Source organism: Sinohyriopsis cumingii, chromosome 13 (assembly GCF_028554795.1).
Source record: "Sinohyriopsis cumingii isolate HCF-2022 chromosome 13, ASM2855479v2, whole genome shotgun sequence".
NCBI classification, from domain to species: domain Eukaryota; kingdom Metazoa; phylum Mollusca; class Bivalvia; order Unionida; family Unionidae; genus Sinohyriopsis; species Sinohyriopsis cumingii.
Genome location: NC_142973.1, coordinates 76146941 through 76169154, shown reverse-complemented (window position 1 = coordinate 76169154; position 22214 = coordinate 76146941). Strand labels below are relative to the sequence as shown.

The window sequence follows — 22214 nt, the reverse complement described above, 5'->3', positions numbered from 1 at the left end:
CCAGCCAGCGATACCTCATTGTCAGAGGCTCTCACGGATTTAGAAGACCTCGCCGACGCAGAAGGAAGTCCGTTACAAGCTAATGCCACCCATGTTGAGATTTGGTCTGAGAGAGTCTGTTCACGTGAGACAATCGTGCGGCATTGGCGTCTGGAAATTGCTCATGTTGAGATGACCCGCCATGGTATCTCCGGAGCGACTGACTTTGTCCTCCTTCGAAGAGCTACTTCCCGATCAAATCAACGTCCCAAAGGAGGTGTACGACATTTTTACATAAACCATGACCATCATTAACTTCCACACGAAGGAAAACACCCCAGAGCATCCACATACTTTTTTGATGGCAGACAGCCATTACATGACGTGGGTCTCACTGGTCGTGGAAAAACCAATCTCATCATGAACATGCTTCTGAATAGCATGCTAAAGTACGATCGCGTCCTGATTTGCACGCGTAATCCTGATCGGTACAAATACCTCAGGCTGAACGAGTCTGGAGATTCAATTGCAGGAAACGATGATCTTTTCACGATTGCCGATCCATGACGTTCAGCCTGTGGAAGATCTAGATTCAGACCTGCACAAGACCATCGTGTGTGACGATATTAAAATCGACAACGAGAACATGAGCAAAATCATGTATTCGAAATCCATTCCCGATTATCTTCGTCTCAACGACAATAGTACCATGGATGATACCACCACCGATTACGAGTGCGTGGAGTATCAGGACACCAACATCACCAATCTCAACGCGTGCATCCATCATAAAAATAGGGACGCGCGACGAAGATGTGTACCTGCTTCCCCATAAGGCCTTTCTAGAAAATCTGCTTAAAATACCAGTTTCCACCCCAATCGTAAACTACGCCGCCAAAGCGCAAGTCACGCTCCAATATAATGATGGCTGTTATTCAAGCCTGTGCAATATCAACTGAACAACACAGTGTAACAGTTTATTTCGTTCCTGTGAGTAAGCGTTGTTTTCTAATTACTTATGCCATAAATGTATGTAAAAATGGCCAATATTTCCCACAAACTTTGCTTTTGTGACAAGGACAGTAATATTTTGAAATTTACCTATTTTCTAGAACATTCAAGATATATTCAGTGCTGGGTAAACTTTGAGTAACTTCTAGAACTTTCCAGTAATATAACTACTAGTATAAATACAGGGGCCTTAAGCCACCAGTTCTGTTTAGTTGCAGATGCCTAGGTGGATACATATCTGCATATTTCTGAGATGGTATCATGAGGCTGCAAGTTTCCGGCAGACGCATTTTGCTATGTCTGCAGCCAATTTATCAGGACAAGAGCGAAAAGGAACTCCGTGGAAGCATCTGCTAAGATGTATGAGACCTTCAAGGCATATTTCGGCATGCCTGTCGCTATCAAGACAAACCCTGGGTATCTCATTTCACCCGCAAGCACTGCAAAAATACTTTGGAAAGTAAGAAGGACAATTGTTGCTCGGAAGATCATGTTATAAAATTTGTTAAAATCTTTAACATTGAAAAGGTTTTTAATTTGAAAATGTTTCGATTTTCAATCTTATGTTTAAAATATGCCATATATGAAAAATGTCGCGAGAATCTCTCACACATTTTTCATGGGTGAAATAAATGTATTTTTGTAGCATGGTACAAAGGGGAAAAGAGATTGATGAAGTTCGCTATCCCAAGAAGTTGGCGGGAACCCACTGACCACTCAAGCAACTGCAGCCTCAAAGCCGTACTGCTCCATAATGGGAACAAATACCCATCTTTTCCCCTGGCTCACTCTGTGCACCACGAAGAGGATTACAACAGCACCAAGACCTTGTTGGACACCTTGAAGTATGATGAGTACGGTTAAGAGCTCATCGGAGACTTCAAAATGGTGGGTTTTACCAAGTTTCCCTCCTATCTTTAGCATAGGGAGGAACAACTTCAAGTGGGAGCCACTGGTGGACCTTATGAAGGTGCTGCTGCCACCACTGCACATCAAATTGGGCCTTATGAAAAAATTCGTCAGAGCTCTAGATAAGGAGTTGGCAGCCTTCAAGTACCCTTGAGATGTCTTCCTAAAGCTGTCTGAGGTGTCCAAGCCGGTTTCTTTGTCGGACCACAGATAAAGAAGATCCTGGAGTGCAATGAATTCCCAAGAAGCTCACTAGTAAGGAGAAAGAGCTTCCTGGGCAATCACAAGGCCGACAACTATGTGGAGCTGTTTGAGACTCTAGTGAAGAACTACGGCACAATGGGCCGCAAGATGTCCCTCAGAGTCCATACCCTTGATGCTCATTTTGATTAATTCAAGCAGAACATGGGAACGTACTCTGAGAAGAAAGGCGAGCGCTTCCACTAGGTAATACTGGACTTTAAACGCCGCTACCAAGGACAGTATAACGAAACCATGATGGGAAACTAATTTTGGGGGCTGATTCGTAAAGTGATTTACAGTATAATCGTAAATCCCGAAAACCTACTCACTTTTACATCTTTTGTGGTCATTTTTGTATTACTTTAGTATCAATACATGTTAATTTTCATTTATATATTGTTTTCTTCTGACTTTATGTGAACGAAAAGACACAAGTTCGCCCGTTTTCTCATTGGAAATAGGTAGATTTCAAAATATCACTGTCCTGGTCACAAAAGCAAAGTTTGTGGGGAATAATAGCCATTTTCTATACTTTTTAGCATAAGCAATTACAAAATAACACTTACTACCTAGGAACAAAAATTGTGTTACATAGTGCAATCAGCCCATGGAAGAAATCAATGGCGACGTACCTGAACTTGGTCATGTACAGCGATGACTATATGCGATCGTGCAAACGAACATGTGTTGCTTCGGAGATACAGCGTTGGACGGTGCAGTCAGTACCAAATTCGCTGGCAATGCATAACTGCTTCCAGCGGCCCCTGTGGCATATGGTGCTGCAGTTAACGGAGCTAATTTCAGAGTCAGTTTTGGTTTTGCGCGTACTGCTGCCTACAACTTGGGATTCACTGCTTGGCGCGCTCTGACCGATTCTAACCACGAAATATGTATGTTGCTTCCTCTTAGAAGCATCTTTGGTGTATGTCGGGATATCCGTACCATCTGCAGAGGAGTCAAACACACTCTGGTACTGGAAAGAGATTTACACGAATAATACATGCACAAAAAGTCAGCATCTTATAATGAATAATTTCGATTGTGGTTATCGCTTTGGATGCCTAAAACCACACCCTCCACTACGCAAATGCTCGAACTGGAAACGACGTCAGCCCGATTTGCCAAGAAGCTGTAATTCGAGCAATATCGCTTATACATTCAGCAGCTCAGGTTACCACCTCGTGGAGAGTCTCGACCAATCCTGGCAGCGAACTTCCCAGACACGTGTTCTTGTTCAGCTAGCCACACAGCGTAAAGATGGTCAAACAGGAAACAAGCACATCGTCAACAACGTCTGTCTGTCTCGCATTCACGTAAACATCAACTCTAGACAATACCCAGAGCGAGAGCTCGAATGCAACTTCGCTGTAGTCACACGAAATTATTTTCGTGCTTACATGATGCTGGTGGAAGCCATACAGAAGTATCAAGACGTGGATACAGACACTCAGACCTCACTGGAAGAATTCGCTAACTTGTATCCCATCTTCGACTTAGATGTCTCCAAACATTCCGAACTTCTCAACCATTCTCCTGCTGACATCGAAATCCGATGCACTGTGGCCCAAGCAGCGGATTACCCCTGTTACGCGCTGGTCACCTCAGATCGATTCATGACGTCCTCAATGGAAAAATGAATATCCTTGCATAGAAAACTTTGTTTTCCAAACCATGCCCAGAATAAAGTCGCGCAGAGAGGGTCAGGGCATAGAAGGCACCCTTATGACTAGCCGAGGCTACATAAACCATTACCGGAGCTACCCAAAAAGCGGTATTGGGCAGAAGAAACTTTGTTTTCAAAAGCAGAGTTTATTGAAGATTTTCATATAAAATCATGTCGTCGTACGTTCCGGTGGAAGTCATGCTCTCCGAAGTATCGTCGTGTCAGATACCCCATAAAAGACTTGTCTCCGTCCAACTGAAAGTATCGGCATTCGTCGGACCCGATTGGATCATGTAGACCAATGGTCAATCCACTTCCGTCGCTAAACATAAGACAGCTCGAAAAGGCATCGTTCTTAACTTGTTGACCTCTCAACTATCCAAACAAGGAGGATTTCTTGAACTTCTTTAGCAGGTGTCGCTGGATCTCTACTGCCAGGAATTCTCGTCCTCGGCATAGGACTTCAACAGCCAGGAACCACGAGGGGCAAAGGCATGAGAAAAAAAGGTGTTAACCGACTTTGATCTCGAAGATCTCTTAGGATTCAGCGTTCCAACTTTCCGAGGGGTATTTTCTTAAGATCATCTTCCTGAGCAGATCATGACCAACGAGAGCAGCGTCATTAACCTGCAAATTTATTACAATGGACAGATCACTCACTGGGTGGCCATCATCAATGATCCTCATTCAAACGATATGGAGTATTTTGATTCGTTTGGCCTACCTCCTCCCGATGAAGTCGTGCGATATCTCTCAACAGCCCATAAAGGAGCGGTGTATAACTCGTTGAAACTTCAAAACGTCGACGATAGCATCTGTGGATGGTACTGCGCCGACTACATCTAGGGTAGACATCAAGGACAATCTCCCGATGAATGAGTGTTTTCACTAGAAATTGAACATTTTCCAACATAATCTCCACTACTCATATAAATATCATGGTCTCCTGTTGCCTCAAGTGCAAAGTCAAAACGGAGAGCGCAGACCCCTTCCAGGTGGTCTCCAAAATTCATCGCCTCATGATCAAATCCGAGTGCGCTGTCTGTGGATCCCAAATTATATTTCATCAAGCAACACGAGCTGGACACTACTAACATGAAGAGGGAATCTGTATAAAACATGCATCATTGCAGGCAATGCAAGCGCGATACGAGCTGCGTCGACCTTCGCATGGAAAGAAATATGTGCGTAGGAGATTGTAAAGGATGCGGCCATCGACAAACTCTCAAAGGAGCCATGTATTTCTATGCTCTCATCGGAAAACTTCCCAAACCTCGGGGTGGATGGGCGTTGCCAGGACATAAATATACAGGACCATGGAATTCGATAGAACAACAACTGAACGAAAACGATCAACCGCTTCCACTACAGGAGCCATACAACGGTGTCGATGACATCGCCATGCATCACGATATATGTTACCGATATCATCCCGTAGATAAAGCAGGATGCGATCGAGCGTGATGAGGGACTTAAGAGAACTCAAGCCTAAAAAATTCAGAGAACGTGTAGACCGAGTTCTAGTGCGTGGCATCATTGGCACCAAGCATAAGTTCTGTGTGTGTGTGTGTGTGTGTGTGTGTGTGTTACACGAGCCATGCAAGCTCTGGCAGACAAACTGCATAAGTCCGCACGCAAACGTTTCCCACGAGGCAGAGTCATGGCTGTGGACGTAGACGAGATATGGTCAGCAGATCTCGCCGACATGAGAGCTTTCATTATCTCATGACAGTCATAGATGTCTTTAGCAAATACACTTGGGTCTTTAGTCTCAAAAACAAAAAATGAACGTCTATCGTGGAGGCGTTGAATAAAATCGTAGGTACCGAAAGCTTTATAAAAACTGGGCAGATCACGGAAGTGAATTTTATAACAAACCGTCTCAGAGTGGCTTCAAAACAATAACATCACTCCGTACAGCCCCCATAATCATCTAAAAGCCTCTGTCATCGAACTGTTAAACAGAACTCTCAAAAATCGCATGTGCAAAAAATTCAGCAGCAATAATACTAACAGATACTTAGATGTCCTCCAAGATCTCGTTGACCACTACAATCACAGCTGGCATCGAAGCATTCGGATGACTCCCGCAGAAACCTCCTCTAAAACCCCAAAACAACAGGTCGCAGAGGTCTTATTTTGTAGATCTAAAGTCAAAGTAGGGGATCACGAAAGAACCAGGAGACAAAAAGTCACCTTCGAAAAAGGATACACTCCAAACTAGACGGAAGATGTGATACCATTAAAAAGAACCCCATTCCCATTACCTACACCCTCCAGGATTCCTTAGGAGAACCCATCCAAGGTTATGTTTACGAGCAGGTGTTACAAAAAAAACAAGCCAGGACGTCCTCAGAGTTGAAAAAGTCCTCCCCACCAAAGGGAAAACAATCACTCAAGTAGTTTGGCTATCCTAAATATTTCAATTCGGATTATTACCGCTTCCCTGACTAACATAGCGCCTCCGAAATAATTTTATCATACCCCTCCATCAAGCTCTTTCCAGAGTCGGTCTTACATTTCGTCGCATGCTTGTGAAGACCCATCTTCTCAAATATACGTTTAAACACATACTCAGTTTTATGAATTTCGCACGATCAGCCAACTCAACTCGAGTCACCTTATTCAACCACTAATAAAATTCATCTGGCTGAGACTCAGACAAATAAAAATGTTCCAACTTATTCTTGATGTAATACTTCTGATTATAGCGTTGCATTGGACGCTGATGACGGTGACTACGCTTCCCGCACTCCTCCTCCTCTTCACTCTCTTCACAATAAAAAATCTCAGGCACATAATTCAGATCCTTATTCGCATACGCTATCACCTCCTTTTCACGTTTCAACCATTCATGAAACTCCTTCTCACTTAATTCAAACCCTGGTTCATGGCTCTTCTCGCTCAGTTCCAACTTATGTACACTCCTGGATAACACGGAAGAGACACCTTTGCTATATTACAAAACACATCTCTAATACAGGCCCATAGGAAGCCATACACAGATAAGTGAGCCAGAACACACATTTTTTATAGTGAACCCTAAACCCCACGACACAGTAATAGAGTTCCAGGGATGCTCACTTATTTATCAGATTACTTAAAGAATCATAAAGAACATGGAAAGTACAATGTTCTTGATTTAGAACAATATAAATATGTTTACTTCTATTAAGAATGATCCTAATATTAAACCCTACTCATAGAGAAAATATCGGAAATGTATTAGTTGTTTAAGAATAAAAGAAATCAATGATTCATGTCAGGTGGAAAATGAACTTGAGTTTGGACAAGGTCAAATCCAAAATACAATTATCCATAGCATATAATGAATAAAATAAAACTAACAAACAAACAATGCAAATTAAATATACATAACAGTAACTCTTACTTCTGCATCCCTTTTACTCCATCAGAAATCTGGTATTTTGTGGGACGCCCAGCAGGAATGTATTACAGTGTTTTACAAGCCACAGTCGAATGCATTGGCTGCACTAGCAAAATAGAAGTAAACGGCTACCCTGCTTTCCCTCTTCTATTCTTTTAAACAAGGTTCGCTTGTTATTATTAAATTGTTCGATTCATTTAATATATTTTATTAGAAAATAACATTCATATAACATACTTTAATTCTGAGTCATAACACACACATAGGCTCAAACCCTGTAAAACAGATATAGCGTTTAGAGTAAATTTACGCAATTTGAATTTTAGCACTCAGAAAATAGAGGAACGTGTTATGGATATTTAATTTGTATTATTTGTTGGCTTTTCCAGTTCGCTGTGTACCTGGTATCCAAGGGCATTCATTTTTGTATACAATATAATACATAGCTAATATTTGTCTATGAATGTAGATTAAATATTCAGGTCTATATTAATGTAAGTGTGTTTACCTGAATTTGAGTTATATGACACATTATTGATTCTGGCATTAAGTCTTGATTCAGGCGTTAATTTATTCAGAAAATGTTAATTGCTACCTAGGTCAAATAGAGAGCTATATAATCTTCTTTATCTAAAATTTAATCATTGTTTCCCTCACATCTTGAGGCAGAATTAGTCTTATTGTTGTATTCTTCTTTTCACTGGGTTGATTTATGTATTCAAATCATTATTCAGAGGAAATGCATCGATAATATTATTGGATTGGAAACATTCATTTGGAATTATAGTGAATTCAGACAAGGACATTTTTGGATTATATTATTGTGATACATCAAAATATTGTTAACACATCATAACGATGTAGATTATTTGCACATTTGCACATTAGAGTCTACAGGCAAATCAACACATTCATTATTGGAAGTTATTTGGAATACATTTGAATTCAGTTTGAAATTTGAATCTGTGATAAAAGTTTAGGACTATATTCATAACACTGCAAGTTCTTTCTAAATTTCCACTTTGTATTCTAGAGAAATAAATTATTTGTTAAATTTGACAAAACTTTTTGTTTTTGGTTCGCTTCTGTTACTTAGGTTAAGACAACAGAGTCATAACAAACCAAAGTAAACAAAAGTGTTCATGAGTCTGGTTCTATTCTAAATCAAATATTGGGATCTCAGCATTTTCAAACTTGAATCTTGGGGGCTGTATTCTAAAACAAGTTTTGGATGGTCAACATTTTCAAACTTGAATCTTGTTGGCAGTATTCAAAGTCAAGTTTGGAGTGTCATCAGTTTTAAACCTGGATGGTGGTGGATGTATTACAATCAAGTTTTGGAACGTCATCATTTTCAAACTTCATTCTTGGTGGCTGTGATCTAAATCATGTTTTGGAGGATTAACATTTTCAAACTTGAATATTGGTGGCTGTATTCTAAATCTGGTTTTGAAGTGTCAACATTTTCAGGGGGTGGTGGAGAGGGAGATGGGGAGAGAGATACAAATTTAGAGCAAAACGGAGGTGCAGAAAGAGAGAATAGAGGCAGAAATGCTTGTTTTTGTTGTTGTTGTTGTGGGGTTTAACGCCATTTTTCAATGTGTAAAAGACGGAATGAACTCTGACTCGATTAGTCTTGTTTAACCAAACCTCGGAATTCAGACACAATCTAGACCAACAATTTTCATATTTACAATAACAGGAAGGGAGTGAACTACAACAGTTATTATATGAATATGAATATTTGTTTCCTGATGTCGCAATACGAAAAAAAAAATACGTATCATGGCGTTGATATTGTAGATTCTACACCTGAGCAACAGTATCCATACTGATGAATCCTCTCAAGCAGGAATGTTGAAAAAAGAAATTAAATATTTACTGGAAAATAATTATATGGAACCAAGTATATGCCTCAACTAATAATACATTCCGCACGTATGCTGGCTATAGGAAAGTCAACAATGTCACCAAATCGGATTCATTTCCAAAACCAAGAGTAGAGTATGGCAACGACAAAAAATTGGATATGCGAACTATGTCACCAAGATCTCTGAATAGGATTCTGGCAACTTCCACTCACGGAAAGAGCAACAAATATTTCGGCATTTCCAACTCCAGATGGGCTTTATCAGTATAAAGTGATGATCATAGGACAGAGAAATTCTCTGGTAAAATTCCAACGTCTGATGAACATGCTAACATCTGGTCTAGAAAACAGTTATGCGTACATCGATTACGTCATCTTCTACAATCATACCTAGGAAGATCACTAGGAAACGATTCAGAAATTGTCGGATAGACTCAGAGGTGCAAATCTGAAATTTAATTTAGGTATAAAGATGTGTTTTGCCTTACTTGTGTCGCATTATTTGGACATATTGTGGAACTCGATAATGTTAAACCTGGATAAATTAATGTAAAGGCTATCGCTGAATTCCCTTTGCCTATTTCTAAGAGCACCTCATGCAGATTGACTCTCACGTGTGCATTAGAACTATAATGCTTTTTGCTTTGTATATTTTGTGTAATTAGGCTGAGCATATTTCATAAGACATGTCTACTGAAAATGTTAGTATTAAAGTATTAGATGCATGTTTTATTGTATAAATCTTTCTTTTTCTATACAGTGGAATGTGTTATGCATATTTGATCTATATTGTGTGCTTAACGCTTGTCCAAGATTGTAAGTTGTACTTCATTATGGTCACTTGTACACAGAAAGTTTACTTAGCTTTTGGGTTCAATGCCAGATTTATTTACAATTAGACTATGTTTTTCTGCTGAAATGATTCATATCATGTTTTGAAATAGGTCAAGTGGAAATGTATATTAATAGGGATTTGATAAACAAAACATTCACTCCTGTCCTAGATCAGTCTGTGGGAATCCATTTATGATCAGCGTTTACAACTGTGTTGTTGAAATCAGATAATTCAAGAGGAATTATTTATTGAAAATATTCATTGGAATTGCTGAAGTACTCATTGCCTTTTGTATTTATATATTACTTTAGAGTTTTGTTAACTGTTTGATAGATATTCTAGATTGCATCACTGTGTTGTATTCAAAACAATTGGAATTCATTCGGAAAATTAGATATTTTTGGATTTGTCATATGACATTTTTGGATTACTTTGACATTAATTCACAATATTTGAAGTGCCGGTAGAATTTTTACATTGTATTGTAGGGAAGTAAATTATTTGTTGATACTTAAAGTGTTGAATTCGCTTTCTTTCCATTACATATTTTGAGATCAAAGGTAATAACGTGTTTTAAGAAGACAAATATTTTAACATTCCAAGAAAGAAAAATCAGAAAGAGACAAAGAAGTGGACGGAGGAGGATATTAAGAAAAAGAAAAATATGGAGATTGGGTAGAGATAGATTATAATAACGATGACGACAAAATAAAATTTATAGATAATAATGGTTGTGGCGGTGATAAGCACTTTGTTAACAATGCAATTTTAAGAGAACGTAGAGAGGAAAGGACAACAACGACGACAACGAATTTACTACTACTACTACTACTACTACTAAATGGTATACCTGAATCATGTAGTGCCACACCGCTCGGCAGGGTGGGGATATCCGAATCAGGTATAATTCGATTGGTTGTCTGTGAAAACCGTTAATTCCAGAGCGTATGCTGCTTGCCGTATGAAGTTTGGAACTTCCTTCCCTCTCCGAATCCGCCATAGTTGAAATTTTTCCTGCTTTTATCGTGATATCTTAGTTTCACAAGACTTGCAATACCTCGAACAGGTGTGATCGCTCGCTAAGTATTTCTCAAACACTTGTGATAAACAGATGCGCAGTCTAAATATGAAAGAAAGAAAAAAATCAATAATTATTTACCATAAATAACCGGATGTGTACTCTCTGTAATCAAGGTGGGATGGGGACGTATTCATTTAATAATAAATACGAATTCACTTCCTCAAATATTGAAATGAATCCAGACCCATATTAACTATTTGTTTCCAAAACATTACGTCAGATGACAAAGACACACAATGCCAACTTATAATAAATTGATTATAAAAGAAATCTTTGTCTAACGAGTTGTACTACCATGCGATTATAAAGGTTTATATTCTTGTGACCTTTAGAATTCCAGGTCAACTTATATTTAGTAACATATCAGAAGAAGCGTTGACGTTCTTGTTAGGGAGTTATCGTTATAAACGTGATGTTCGATTGTAGCTTTTCACTTTCAAGAATGTGAAAGCTGTAATTTGATTCGTGAATCGAAATATGAACATAACATTACCTCATGAGAGATTTGGATTTTAACTGGTGACAATAGAAGAGGTCAAAAGTTCAGTCGATATTCATGCCTTATGTTAAGTTCTTCTCTATGTGCTCAAAGAAATCAAAATCCAGAAGTGAAATCTAATTACAATTTAATCCCCACAAAGACAGTGGGGGTGGGGGTGGGGAGGACGTATATACTGATGACCATAGAAGAGGTCCAAATAACAATTGATATGCAGGCATTATGTTAAGTTCCTCTCTATGTGCTCAAAACAACCAAATGCCAAAAGTGAAATCTAATTACAAATTATCCCCAAGACGGCATTGGAAGGGTATATAGTGTTAGCTATATCCGTTCTTGCTGTGTAGCTTTTCGTTTAGGTCGTTTCTTGACGACATAGGACAATAGTGTTCTGTAACTGAATTTGTATTTTATGTCTACTTTTACACCTTGGTCAATGAGACTTCACCGTTGGTGTGGTTTTAATTATGCTTTATGTGCCTGCCAACGTATGGCTGGAAACTTGCCCCCCCCCCCCACCATTGAACAATCCTGGTTCCGCGCTTTAATAATCGTGTAACACATGTTTAAACCAAGCTACAGTTGTAAGCAGAGTTCATAGAATCAGACTTAAATTCAAGAATGATTCTTGAGATTTTATATAAATTCGATATTTATCTGTATATTTTTTCACAAAAAATACGTTGTGTCGAAAAATCTACAGCCCTTTTGAAATATATCGAACTTTAGCTTTGGTTGAATACGTAAATTTAATGTTAAGTCTTATCTGGCAATCAACCAAAGTAAATATACTTTTGGCTCATTTAAACAAGTTATTGATTATGTTTTTATCTCTTTTGCGTTGGTTTCTGACAGTAGCTAAAATAATTCAAGACACCCATTTCTATTTCGAACTAAATATTTATCGCGAGGAAAATGATCAAATTCCTGACATTTTAGAAGCATAGTCTTCAGACGTTGTGTGAAATATGAATTGGACAATTTTAATGAAAGATGAAGGATAAGATAACCAAACGTTTTCATATACTTTTGTATGGTCAAAATTCAGGACGTTGTGTAGTCATATATATGTTTGATAATTGATTGTGAATGCCTTAACAGCACAACGTTTATATATGTCGACATTACCTAAATCAGAGTGTTACCCATATCTACTGACAAGTACATACACCAACTGTGTTACCCATATCTGCTGACAAGAACATACACCAGCTGACTATGCCCCCAGCCTACTGACCAACACAGTCTTATTGAACACCACCAACAATTTCCATAGTATTTGCCTACCCACCCCATCTCCAACCAACAGTATTTACCCTCCTGTCGATTTTTTAAAACTAAAAGCATCAAGTATACATAAAATGCATCAAAGTTAGTCATTTCGTTCATCAATTTATGTTTTGTAACATGATTTTCGACATGGGAGCTTTAACATTGTCACGTTGTTCACCTTTCAAACCAAACGGGAGTTTCCTTACTAACACGGTTTGCTATAATTGCTTAGGCAAGTATGTGCAGTTCGCCGTCTTCGATAAGCTCTTTTTTGGAGTTGCATCCTATGAACACATATGTAAGAGTTGCACCTTTTACATTTGTTCAATTTTGTTTTTAGAAATATCAAAATTTGATATTTCAAATATTGCATACAGACGAAACAGTGTTGAAAAAATGGACTGATCTAGAAACCGGAAGGGAGCAGTGAGTGGTATATCCGGTTGTTCGCAACGACATCTTCGGTGATTCATGTAGTTGTTTGTATTTTTATCTTGTAACAGGTGCATGTGGCCGCTATACATTTGTTTTTAAAATCCAAGTTAATCACAGCAACATAATGCTAATTTAGATTGAAACTTTAGAGACGAAATCCTACTTTTCTTTGTGATATTCTTTGATGCTTTGGAACAAATAGGTAAAAGTCACGTAGAATGTCCTTTGCAACATATAGGTAAACGTCAGGTAGAATGTCATTTGCAATATATAGGTAAACGTCATGTAGAATGTCCTTTGCAACATATACTTTAACTGCTACTATGTCTGCAGATTTTAAATACTTATCTTTCTTACTTGACTTCTTGCTTGGTTACAGGTAGCATGTAATTTGTAAAACTACTTAAGTTCCTTTTTATTTACTTTTGTCGGCTTAAGTGGAAGAATTATCACGTCTCGCAGGTGTCGATTTAATAGATAATTTAATTGAATGTCAAAGATCCTGGCCATACAACAAATGGTCATACAAAGACATAGCTCAAAAGATCTATCTTTATTAGTGAGACTGTAGTTTATTAATTTGTCTTGTCATAAAGATGAAATAAAAACTAAATATTCGTTAGAAGGCAATCCGTTCCTATTTCAACTGAGTTATTAGTGCTCTTTAACTTTAAAAACTTAGACTGGTTAAACTTCACTGAATCATCAAGGACTGTCAGCTTTTCATACAGATAACAATTAATGTGCGACTGGTTTAGCCTTTCAATATCGAACGACGGTTTGGCTGATTTTGTTGCCACGTTAAGGATCTATGTACCAGCAACTCACGACCAACTACACGCGCCCCCCCCCCCCTCCCGCGTGAGTTACTTTTAGAAGGTATTGCATTGTACGTAATTAGTGACTCTTTATGTGCACTTTCCGATACGAGATAGACTTGAAGTACAATCATGGACAGTTTTCCCGTTCAACACGGTACCTAGCCTTATAATTGTGACTCAGAACACACTAAACACAAATTAATAGGTTCTTTCCTTTGAAAGTGAAAGCAACTTAAAATAATGTATATTGTAATAAGGTGTGATGGCACACACACACACACAGAGTACAGCCAATAGTACGGTTACAGATGGCTATATCGCCTTTCTCAACATGGGGGGGGGGGACATACGCAACTTCAAGGTCAGTCCTACGGATCATATCTTGAATGTATACCAACATATATCATTCTGATCACATCGACTATTTACAAAACGAGGATTGACCGAGAAGTTGCGCATGCATCGAACTATTTTTTCATTCACGTCTCGGTCAACCCCGCGGTCAGTCTGATCGTAGAAATACCATGATTGTCGGTATGGACTCCGTTTACCTTTATATTATTATGTATATTTAATTTGTATTGAGTGATTGACCTTTGCCCATAATGTTGGGTAGGAGTCTGGGCCTACCTAGTTCTCTTTTATGCAAACAACATGATATCAAGCTAATTTTTGCCGATGATTATTGATTATATATAATGATTATTATTTTTTGTAGGTAGGCATGTTTACGGAAATTTGCGTTCTGGACATCGGTTTTCCCCTCGGGAATGTCTGGTGTGACTGCTGTTTGCCATGTTCTTTACTAAAGTTTTAGTAGTACACCTGATATTGTTGACAACTTAGAATGACCTAGAAATGAACATTTGACCCTCATCCTTGTCCTCATATTGTAACTTAGTTTTTTTTTTATAAAGTAGAATTAAACAGAAATACTTTATTCTTATTTAAAGATCCTACAAGTGGAATCAGTCTTTAAGTTGTGCTAAGTTTTAAGTTGAGAGGATTTATTTATTAAGAGTATTCACTTTGAATTGCAATGTGGTCAATAATTCTATCGGACTCAGTTACGATTTTGTGTTTATGTGAATACATTTAAAGACATTTTGGATTATATCATTATGATACATAAAGACTGTTAGGACATCAGCACAATTCCAGGCTCTTGTTCATTATCGCGTTCAAGATTGGAATTAATTCGGAACACCACTAGTATTCATTCAGAATACTCTATACTTTTTGGACTGTGATAGAACTTTTAGGACTATTAGGGATTAATTCGCTATACTCTAAGTTAATTTTATATTTTCACTTTGTATTCTAGGGCAATAAATTATCTATTGAATTTCACAAAACTGTCTGGTTGTCGCTTATTTGTTAGTTAGTTAAGACCACATAGTCGTAACAGTACGAAGAAATTTCCGGCCAAAAACATCCATGATTTTTATTCTGCAAATTACTGCACCGACTTATATCCGAGACATAATTTTGTCCTGCAGAAACAGCACAGGTGCTCTGAATAGCTAGAGAGGCTGACGGTGTCGTCGAATAGGCGGAACCATTCCTCATAGGGTAAAGTTCTGGAATCCCTCCTAATTTACACATCCTGATCTCTGTGTGCATGTGTGTGTATCTGTATTGACAATGAATTTGGCATATGAAGGTACCGATAGGCCCTTGACATTTCCTAATGCGTATATGTATATATTACATAATGATTCTACTCAAGGAGGAATTAAAGATTATGCTGATCATGTTGTTGTCCGAAATTATACTGATACAATGCGAATTAGGTGACTTTACCAATAACATACTTAAGCAATGGAAATTTAACATTATGCCACCTTTTTGAACCCATACAAACATTTGTTAGATGGAGTATGGCATTATTGGTTTAAGGGAAATTATGGTGTCAATGGGAATTTATCATAAGCTTATAGACTTGCATATACATCTGCTGACAGGTACATACACCAAGTGAATATCACTCACACCTACTGATCAAAACACCTACCGACCAACACCCATAGTCACTATAGCAGTTGACTACCCTTACATTATATTAGCTGTGTCCGTAAATTTGTATACATTGTACCGATGTTATGAACAGCTGTAATCAAGATACCCTTCTCATAAAGACACAAAAATGGCCGTGACTAAAAGCAATGCTAAAATTATGAAAGTGTTGCGGAATTTTGTGAATTGCACAAAATGTCCGGGTAAATTCATTAAAAATGGCCGAGACTTAAAGTAATTTTAAAATTCCGAAACTTATTCGGAATATAACGAAGACTGAAAAATCTATGATTTTTTTTTAAATGTTTGCTAAGACTAAAAGTAAGATGAAAGTCTCTTACACCTATGAAAAAACAGATACACACGCTACTTTTTATCCAAACCTACATATATAAACAAAACAACTGAGAGCGACATTTGAATCAGACGAAGACAAGGTTTAAAATAGTTGCAGATGATGATAAATGAGCAAGTATTATTGTTTTCCTGTTGTCGAAGCAAGGGCCATTGAAGGGCCCAATTTGTCTCTCGGAAAAAGAGATACAGCTCAATCACTCGATAAATAAATAAATAAATAACAGAAAACGAAATAACATAAAATTAATTTTAAAAATCTTTCACATAAGTTTAAATGTGTGTGCTATTGGATGGTAATTTAGCGGCCTTTAATTGCAATTATGTGTGACAGTTATCACTTAACTTTTGTCCCCTTTCAAATTGTTGATATTGGATAATAAGCTTGGCTTTTTCTCAATAAGAAGCTTCAATCGAACTACTGGTTTCGAACTTTACTTGTACAATTTGTTTAAAATATAAATCTGCAAGGTTTTATCTATATATACAATTTGTTAAAACTAAAAACATATTTTTTTTAGTTTTACAATTTCTCTTTTACTCTCCGCTAAATTCCGTACTCGTGTCGCTTTAGACTCCTTCATATATTTATCATATGTTTTAGTTTGCGCTTAATTTTGTTTTATTTTCTGAATTTTATTATTATCTTTACTATATTTAAAAAATGTTTCGCACATTTTAGTTTTCGCTAAATTTCTTACTAGTTTAGGAATTTTAGTATTACATTTAGACTAAGCAATAACTTGTACATCTTTTGTTCGTGTATTTTTTCAGTGACTGCTAAATTCTGTATTACTTTCAGAATTTTATTATCGCCTTAGCCATATCTTAAAATTTTTCCTAACATTACTTTATAGTTACGATACGTTTTCATTTGCTTATGTATTTTATGATTACATTTTGTTTAAGTCAATATTTTACATTTTCCTGGGTATTTTCAGTCTCTACTAAATTCAGTAATAGTTTCGGAACTTTAGTATTACTTTAGCATCGGCCATAATTTATATATTTTCGGACTTATTTTGTCTCCGCTGAGAGATTTTGAATTTCATTATCTTAAAGCCAAGTCATTTTAGAGATATTATGAGTTGTTTCTCTTGGTTACAGTTATTGATAACATCAGTACAAAGGATGCAAATTTACCTATACTGCAAGCATAATCTAAGGTATAGGTAATGGTTCTAGTTCCATTGCTCTAATTGTTTAGTGAAAAGGGTGAGTGTCTGTCTAAATTTAGGTGTTAATCTTCGTTATTTTACCACATTACTTTACGTACGACGCTTACGAATCTGTTTGTATGTATCCGTTTTCTTCAGTAGGAGTGGGTGACAATCAGTAGTATTGTATTGGTTAGTAGGCGTGAGTGTTCGTTAGTACATGTGGATGCTGTTCAGTAAGACTGTGTTGGTTATTAAGTGTGTGTGTTAGTCAGTAAGGCCGTTAGTCATTGTATGTTTTGGTGGTCAATACGTGTACGTGCTGGTCAGTAGATGCAGGTGCCCGCCAGTACCACTGTGTTTTAATTAGTAGGTAGGCGCAAGTACTGGTCTTTCGGGATGGTTAGTAGGAGTATGTGATGGTTTGTAGGACTATGTTAAATTTCTATTGACTATATAATGTAATTCTAAATTTCAAAATAGCGACCTGCTGTTAAATTCCTATCGACCCTATACAGACATATAATATTATACATATGGACTTATTGTACCCTAAGATTCCCCCCTATTTACAACATTGATATACTTCACATGGCTCACACACACGCGCGCGCGCGCGCGCACACACACACACACGGGGCCCAGAGTGGCCGAATGGTCTATGGCGCTCACCGTTACGGATTACTGCCATCTCACCTCTTTCGGCGTGGGTTCGAGTCTCAAATTCGGCTATTGTGGATATGTGGGAAATCTTGCCAGTAGCTTCTCGTGAGTCGGAGGTTCTTTCCGGGGTTCTCCCAGAGTTCTTCCTCCACCATTACTACAGGCTGTCATGTATAGCCTATCTTGTGCTGAAAATGGCGTTAAACCCTACGATAACAACAAACACACAGCGCGCGTGCGCACACACTATTCTAGGCCCTAGATGCCATGCAAAGGAAAGGCTCTGTGAAATTCAAATAATTGATGACACGCTATAGAAAAGGCGAATGTTACATCCAATTTAGTATAAAGGGCAATAGAGCTATTTTATATTTTCACACCAGAGAACGGGTATCTTATATTGTTTTGGTAGCAAAGATTTTGTAACTGTGATTATGAGAAAGATGTTAAAAATCTAGAATTTTATGTCGTAAAACGTAAAGAATTGTAAGAAAGATCGTAAAACTGTAAAGAATTGTGTGTGTGTGTGTGTGTGTGTGTGTGTGTGGGTGAGAGAGAGAGAGAGAGAGAGAGAGAGAGAGTACTTACATAATTAAACAACTAATAATCTCTTATGGTGTTTAAGTAAAACAATCCATATTCCAGAAAGATCACATATAGATATCAAGACATTTAATCAATGCGCTTTTCATATAGATGCTAAAATTGTCCTTCTTACCTTAACCAACAGAGAAAGACCAATTAAAATTGCCTGTTAACTTTTCTGCTTTGACACACAGATAATAAGAAATTACCTTCCTCTTCTGAATGACAGGCGCAGTTTTCAAATAAATACAGGTCAAAAGTTGTCTGCCTAAAATAGCGACTACTTCAAATGAATAGGTAAATTAGATAAATGAATAGGTAAATTATTTCAGGCAGTCAGGATACTTGGTATATTTATATGGCCTCTTCAGGAATTCTATTTTTGGATTCCCTCATTGATTTCTATTATCCACTGCTACTGTACAGCAACGCACTCATTTTTCGATGTTTTGTCTATGTCAGCCAGAAGGTTTCATTTTTAAAAAAATGGACGAACCTATTTTGATGCATTAAAACAAATATTGTCTCGTCTGCACATTCGTCTGTCTTTGACAGCAATGTAATTTTCATCGATGAATAAATTTCACAGATAGATTTTGAATGTTTTAAGGATAAATATGAATATTAACCAACCAACGGATCAACCAATAATACTCAACGAACGAACCAACCAACCAATTGACCAAGCAATAAAGCAGCCGATAGTGTGTGTGTGTGTGTGATTTGGATTTTTAACGTAGCTTTAACAATTTTTCAGTCATATCGCTAAGATGTACGCAGTGTGGCAATTTAGAGTGATGTCAAGCACTGGGACATCATATCGCAGACATGTAGCATGATGGCCCACCCAGTCACATTATCCTGACACCAGGCCGACCAGACCTAGGACTAACCTCTCAATGCTGAGCGCCAAGCGAGACAGCTGTTAGTACCATTTTTGTAAGTCTTTGGTATGACTCGACCGGGGATAGGACCCACGACCCTTCCGTATCCGAGGCGGACGCTCTAACCACTAGGCGATAGGTTGTTAAAAATTAGATACTATACGAATATGAACTTTCAACTTTCAAATAGTCTTGTTTGTAAACAAAGATGTTATTGTTTTGAGTTGTTATTAATGAATAATGAATAATAGGCTAAATGTTGAATTTGGAACTGAAATGGCTTCTGTTTGATTGATGCAGGATGAATGAAATTTACCAGGGTCTGTAAAATGATGGTATGACAACCCTGTGGGTTAGTGGAAACATATCATAGTATCAAGACGGGTATATATCGATTGACGGATTAATCAATAACTGACCGATCAGTCAATTAATGAAACAAAACATATCATATATGTCATGGCATATCCTGCATGTAAATCAAAATAAGTAGATATCTCATTGTTGCTGCAAAAGCAGTTCTTGACGGAATCAGGTTGACTCTGGGTGCAATCATAGGTCTACATCGAGCAAGTCTGAACCAGAGTTCAGTAGAATCAAACTTGAATGGGTCCGAAATAAATGCAGTGATCGCATTTACATATCAAAGCAAGGAGAGTGCAATTTACTGTTGGTAAAACTGATTGGATGCCAATTGATTGGTACTAAAAGCATGAATGTGATCTATCACCCCACAATAGGAGTTGGGTTCGGTGGGAAAATATTGCTACATAGTTGTTGTGTTTAACTTTTCTTTGAGTTTTTTTCTTTCTATGTCATCAGTTTTTCTCTCTCACCCGCAATCAAATACATTAATATGAAGGATAACAGGGAAACAGTTTGACACCATCAGTTACAATGAGAAAGGCACCGCTCCGTGGTTAGAGCTTCCGCCTCGGAAGCGGGAGGTCGTGGGTTCGAACACCCGCCGGATCATACCAAAGACTTACTAAAATGTTACTAACAGCTACCTCGCTAGGCGCTAAGCATTAATAGGTTATGGTGTCAGGATAATGAGACTGGGTGGGACATCATGCTACATGTCTGCGGCATGATGCCCCAGTGCTAGATATCACAATAGACTGCCACACCGCAGACATCGTAGCGATATGACTGAAAAATTGTTAAAGCTACGTTAAAAATCAAAATCTCATCACAACACATCTCTCTCTCTCTCTCTCTCCCTCTCTCTCTTCACACACACTCACACAAACACAAAATGAGAAAAGTAAATTTGAATTGATAAAAATTCAGTGGTTTGGAGATACAAGTTGAGGATTTTCAACTGTAACTGCAATACTTTTAATACAAAAGTGGCATGTTTCTAACTTAAATATACAGTTAATTAACTTTTTTATACTTACTGATCATCGCTGAATATATTATAGGATATGTACAGCGAAATTTCCATAAAGAACACTCAAAGGTTCAAAGAAGTGGTATTCTTCCTTTATATGGAGGTGTCAACTGTGAAAGATTTTACTGTACAAGGTGACCGCGCCATACATAGGAACAAAACACTCATTGTGTATTCTATATGCTCGCTTGTGAGTCGTATCCATCTGCAAACAACATTTACCCAGATATACCGTCACATAATACCCCAGCAAATCAGGGTCTAATGTTGTTTGTTGTATTGATTGGTTTGAACAAAAAACACAGATCCAGATTTCATGCGTCGGTAGATCTGGGTCTATGACTACGTACAATTTCCATACTGTATATGAGTATATATGACAAATCTTTTCCCTCCGTTTTCAACAAGGCAGAACGTGTCGTTCAATGCGAAAGACAATTTTAGAATGATTTATTTAAATAAGCCAGTATGAAGTGTTCACTGCTTTAATGATCAAGTCGTTGTTGTTACAAGAAACAGTTAACCTAAAGGTACGACCAGGGCCGACAAGAGTTGGGGGGGGGGGGATAACCGGGGATATATACCTTTTTCAGGGAGTCGAATCTGGGTTTTTCCACTCCAATATTTAACGCATGCGCAATCAACGCATGGCAACTTTAAAGCGATTGTCATGAACATAGCGTATGTTCGTGAAGAAAGTTTCTAATAATTTTTCAAAGATTTGATATCTGTACACCTTTCACAGAAATAGTGTTTAAAAATCATGAGTAAATAGTTCAGTAACCTGCCAAAAACAGAAAAGTAGATATGAGAACAACAAGCATCAGAGAGGACCAGGGCAGCGGACATGATTTGTGGGCCCTAGGAAAAAGAATCCAATTGGCCCCAATGAATCACAAATTGAAACAATGGGGTTCCCCCTGACCGTTGTGGTCCCCATGAGTTTGTCCTACTCTGTCCGCGGTTCTGGATAGGACTTACAAAGTCGTATGATCCATTTCTGAAAGGAAAGGGGTGGGTGGACGATTTCTTATGTGACCAGAATCAAAATTTGCACAAATCTACGTGTATATAGATGACTCTTGAAGACTATATGCTCGCGAAAACATGAGGACTTGCAAATCTCCTTGTTGCATATAATTAATTTCATAGT

General features: G+C 37.8%; 1 protein-coding gene across 2 annotated transcripts in view; it reads right to left on the bottom strand.

Moving 5' to 3' along the window:
* The window catches only part of LOC149785846 (glutathione S-transferase theta-1-like), a 34311-nt gene extending 13111 nt beyond the window's left edge, over nt 1–21200 (bottom strand). The window contains exons 1-2 of one of the 2 annotated variants that reach the window (XM_089931247.1): nt 21069–21200; nt 10749–11018 (exon numbers count right to left, since the gene is read on the bottom strand). In XM_089931247.1, the coding sequence (XP_089787373.1) occupies nt 10749–10898 (150 nt within the window). In that variant the 5' untranslated portion in view covers nt 10899–11018; nt 21069–21200. Of the gene's footprint in view, nt 1–10748; nt 11019–18784; nt 18907–21068 lie in introns of those variants that run through there. The other variant, XM_089931248.1, reaches the window with a different exon arrangement.
* Nucleotides 21201–22214: the final 1014 nt, after the last annotated feature.